The 5412-nt window shown below is 30.8% G+C and overlaps 1 protein-coding gene across 1 annotated transcript; it reads right to left on the bottom strand.

The window, feature by feature from the left end:
* Positions 1 to 1598: 1598 nt before the first annotated feature.
* Positions 1599 to 3286, bottom strand: LOC122725025. Its single transcript, XM_043961439.1, has 5 exons — positions 2964 to 3286; positions 2818 to 2875; positions 2382 to 2675; positions 2168 to 2272; positions 1599 to 2051 (listed from the first exon to the last, which is right to left on the bottom strand). The coding sequence occupies exons 1-5, from the start codon at positions 3284 to 3286 to the stop codon at positions 1599 to 1601; spliced, it is 1233 nt and encodes a 410-aa protein (XP_043817374.1).
* Between the last annotated feature and the right edge of the window lie 2126 nt (positions 3287 to 5412).

Below are 5412 nucleotides of genomic sequence, written 5' to 3'. Positions count from 1 at the left end.
TTACCTCAATTTATTTAAATTAATTAAATAAATATTTAAATTATGTGATATATATATATTAAAAAATAAAAAATTTAATGTAGAATTATCAAAATAACACATTTAAATATTTATAAATTTTGAAATATAATTAAAAAAATTAACCCAAAATTATAAAAAAAATAAGTCATAAAAGTTATAGATTATAATTTTAACAATTAACTTAATTTTAAATGTTAACTATTTTAATATTTTCTAAAAATTAATTATATGCATATATTGATAATTATAAACAAATTAATAAATTTAGGAATATTATGTTATGAGATAATAAGTTGTTATTTATATTATTAGATATTAACCATTATATTAAAATTTTAAAGTGAATACTAATTTTTATTATCTTAATTAATTTAAAGTTGATAATAAATATTTTAATTTGAGAATATATGTAAATATTAAAATAGATATTTTGAGATAAGATTTTTAAAATAAATTCTGTAGTAAATAAAAATTTTAAGTTAAAACATTGATTATCATATGATAAATTCATAATATAACTCAGTTATATGATAATATAATCTCCATATTTATTTAAAAATATTAAAATATTAAACTAATACTTATAACATAATTGTAAAATAAAAAATTTAAATTTACAAAATGATAATTATTAGATAAAAAAGTGAAATTTCATTTTATACATATATATTGGATAACAATCAAAATTAATAAATTTTATGATATTAATATTAATTTTTATAGAAAAAGAATAGAATAATAAAGCAATCATATAATTATTTTTTTATATATTTAAAAGAGCCATAAAAAATAGTTTATATTAGTATAACTTATTTTTAATGTGTTAAATTAAATTTTATTTAGAATAATTTATTTATTATTTTTATACAACTCCTTATTTTAAAAATTTTTAACATAATATTTTAATTTATAAATATTAATTATTTTCATCATGATTTTATTTTGTTTGTGCTTTTATAATTAATTTTTAGATGATACGATTAATATGTGGTTTCCATTACAGCAAACCTCGTTGCTAATGCATTAGTAACGGATTTTCTAATCCGTTACTAAATGAGTAACGGATTTTCTAATCCGTTACTAAATGAGTAACGGATTTTCTAATCCGTTACTAAATGAGTAACGGATTTGTAACGGAAAATCCGTTACTAAATGTGGTTTCCTTTTCGTTGGTTTTAGTAACGGATTTTTTTAGTAACGGAATTTTCTGTTACAGAAATCTGTTACTAATTGTGAAAAGGTAATAACAGATTTTTCCGTTACTAATCCGTTATTATTTTTAACAGATCAGTAACAACTTAATCCGTTACTATTTATAAAATTACAATAAAATAGTATGAATTATATAATCTAATCAGACAATTTAACCTGTAAATACACTCACCTATTACAACTCATCTCAATAACAAAATGTAAAAACCAAATGTCATACCTATTATGAATGCACTCAAATCCAATATCATATATTATATAAATAAAATCAAACATATATCCAAGTATCAAGTTGTGCAATTTTAAACTAAAAAAATTAACAAATTATTTATTATCCTAGTACATATGTGTAAGGAAAAAAGAAACTATAAATGTGTAGTATTCTCATCATCGTCCTCGTCCTCATCATTAGCTTCATCTGCTTGATCAGGAGGCTGTTCAGAAGTTCCCTCACCGGGAGCTGAAGGCTGGTTGCCTTGCCTTTGACTCACAAGCTGCATAAGTAAATCTTTCACCTGTGAGAGCTCAGAGGTAATCCGCACATTTTGCTCACGCAATACTTGTTCATTATCCTCACGCAATACTTGTTCATTATCCTCACGCTCCTGTATCTTGCGTCTGAGATCAGCCACTTCATTTTGAAGATCCTGATTTTGCTGAGCTGATGTGAAGGATGTACTAGCAGAAGTCTTGTTTGGGAAGAAAACTGAAGCCTGTGATCCAAGACCATACACCCTTCTTTTTTTCTCTCTACCTACTGCCTCAAAGTATAACTGAGCCTCATCAATGCGGGATGCCTGACTACTGTCATTATCTGTCTATGATGCTTGCTCTTTCAAAGTCAGAAAGCGGTCCTTCAAAAAAAGATACCATGTGATATAACAGTATAAAATACAAATCAAATACTTTACTATAAATTTATTTAATTTCTCACATGAATGGCCTTTGAGCGTGCATCAACAAACTCTGAGGTACCCTTCTTTTTATGAGTAGCCTCAAATAACTCATGAGGTAGAGGATCTCTGCCTAGTCTTTCGCGCTACAAGTAAAATATAAATAGTAGTAACATGCTTCAATATAAATTCACAACAAATTGAATAAAATTTAAAGCATTTGAAAAAATTTAAGTGAAAATGAATAGTACATACCATCTGTTGTTGATGCCTATACTGAGATATGGATCCTCCACAATGTCTTAATGGGCCAGCACCTTGCCCACCTGTTTCACTCTTTCTGTTATTTAAGAATTTTTTGCATTTCTCTTTATACTCAGTTGCTCCCCAAGCGGATTGCCATGCATCCATTACTCCTTTTGTCAGTGATAGCCTCTTCTCCTTCCCATTCCTTACGCTACATATAAGGCTACGATACCGCTCGGCAGCTTTCTTCCTCCAAGCTATCTTCATAAGCTGCTCTATTGCCTCCTCCCATAAGAAGTATTTCTGTAATTACTCATATTTAGTGACAAATAATGCACAGTAAAAATAATCACATGTACTGTAAAATTTGTATTACCTTAAATTCTTGCCAATAGAATTCTTTAACCTCTTCTGGTACATTTTTTCAATAAAAACCATATGCTACTAACTTTTCCTTGAAGATCAAGGTAATCCGCCTAGCAATCGGATCAGAAGGCTGCATGCTGTAGAAGAATAATTGACAAAATAATTATATTGAAATAAGTATAGAAATTAAAAGCATATTTAAAAATACTTATAAATTTTACTCACATTGAGTTTACTAAGGAAATATATGGTCTGTATCCTGTAGGTCCACAACTACCAGAAGCAGATATAGATGCAGATGCAGATGTAGCCATCGATGGAATAGGTGGCAAACCTATGGGAGCTGAGGCAGTAGCAAATGTGTGCACTGAAGCGGGAGTGGATGATGCAGCACCCTGTGTGGATCTCTCACCCTGGTCTGGTCTAGGAATCAAAGCAGTGTGCTGTACCAAATCTTGATTGATATTTTCTGATTCATTTGTGTGGACACTACCCCTGCCATGGTCTCCTCGACCCCGTGATGAAGATCCACGTCCTCGTCCTCTCATCCTGTATAAATTAACATTAAACAAATCACATATAGTTAATATATTTAATAACTGAAAGTAAAAATAGATATCAATTATTTTATACCTTTTATTCACTATCTACATCTAAGTCATTATTATCATCATCATTATCATCATCGTCCGTTTCTGTTGCTATGATAGTTTCATCTTCATCATTTTCTTCACCATCATCAATTTCAATAACATCCCCAGTTGGATCATTTAATTGTTGTGTTGAATCATCAATTTCAATAACAATGGCAGTGTGTTCCATTTCATCTTGTTGAAATGGTTCTTCATGAGGTTGTGTATTTTCTTGTGTTGAAAGTTGAATCATAGAACGTGCTTTGACTTTTACAGCAGCCCACCATTCAATTTTATCTCGCTTTAGACTAGGATACGAAGTATATATAACTTGTATTGCTTGTACTCCCAGCACAAAAGGCTCATATCTATTAAAAGATCGTTTATGATTTACATCGATAAGTTTATATTTACTATGGATCTTTGTGCCTACATTTGGAGTGGGGTCAAACCAATTGCATTTGAAAAGTACAACTCGCTTGATTGGAAGACCTGGATACTCCAAACGTATAACTTCAAGCAATTGTCCATAGTAATCGCTCTCTTCGTTGTTGTAATTTGACCCCTTAATACACACCCCACTGTTCATAGTTGCTCTACTTGTACAGTATGACTTTGATTGAAACTTATATCCATTCACCATATATCCATTGTATGATGTCACACTTCGTAATGAACCCTTTGCAAGCAATATGATAAATTTGTTGGATATATTACTGCACGAATCATGAGCAAAATTGTTGAACCATATAGCAAATTCACTCTCCAATTTGATGTCAATATGAGAATCATTGACTAACGGATCATTTGAGCGCAGTTGATCAATGTAAATGCTGGAAAAATCTCAACTTCATTAGAAAAAGTAATTTAAAAAAATAATATATAAATTACTTATTAACGATAACTTACTCAATGTAGGGTTTCACTTCTGGACAATTTAATAATATGTACATTTGTGCTGCTTTATACTCATCCTCCATAAGGTATCTTATTGTCCCTTTTCCTATTGGTCGACCGGACTGCATGAAAATTGATAGGTTGCCTTCATAATTTTCAGTACTTTCTAAAATGTCAACATTTCTTGGCACTTTTCGATGTCTAGTTTGAACATACGGCTCAAAGTAATGCGCACAAAATGAAGTGGCTTCTTCTACTAGGTACGCATTACATATTGATCCCTCGACTCTAACTTTATTTCTGACATTATTTTTAAGCCGTCGCAGATATCTATAAAATATATGACCAACATTAGTAAACATTATTAAATAACTTAATTAAAGTGAAGTTAAAAGAACTTACCGTTCAAAGGGATACATCCACCGATATTGCACTGGACCTGCCAGCCATGCTTCATATGCTAGATGGATGGGGAGGTGTTCCATACAATCAAAGAAACTTGGAGGGAAAACACGCTCAAGCTTACATATGATCAAAGGAATTTCACCATGCAACCGCAACATATCACTCTCACTTATAGCGGTAGATGTTAATTCCCTAAAAAAATTGCTCAACTCTGTTAAAGGCTACCAAACATTCAAAGGAAGCAACTCACGAAATGCAATTGGAATAATCCGCTGCATGAAAACATGACAATCATGACTTTTCATCCCAAACATCTTCAGCCTCTTCATATCAATACATCGGCCCATATTGGAAATATATCCATCAGGAAACTTGAGATTTTTCAGCCAATCACATAACACCTGCTTACTTTGTTTATCTAGAGTATAACAAGCTTTGGGATATCTCCCAGTGACTTAATCCATTTCTAACTCTGGTCGATCGCAGATCACATTGAGGTATGCCCTTGACTTAGCATTATCCTTTGTCTTTCCCTCCACACTCATTACAGTGTTGATTATATTTTCAAAAAAATTTTTCTCAATGTGCATTACATCAAGATTGTGTCGAATCAAATTACTTTTCCAATACGGTAAATCCCACAAGATATTTCTTTTTCGCCAACCGCATTGCTTTGATAGACGAGAATTTATTTCAAATGCATCCTCATCTATAACCCTCTTAAACCCCAATTCATTAAT

Source organism: Manihot esculenta, chromosome 11 (assembly GCF_001659605.2).
Source record: "Manihot esculenta cultivar AM560-2 chromosome 11, M.esculenta_v8, whole genome shotgun sequence".
NCBI classification, from domain to species: Eukaryota; Viridiplantae; Streptophyta; class Magnoliopsida; order Malpighiales; family Euphorbiaceae; genus Manihot; species Manihot esculenta.
This window is presented reverse-complemented; position numbering and strand designations above follow the sequence as displayed.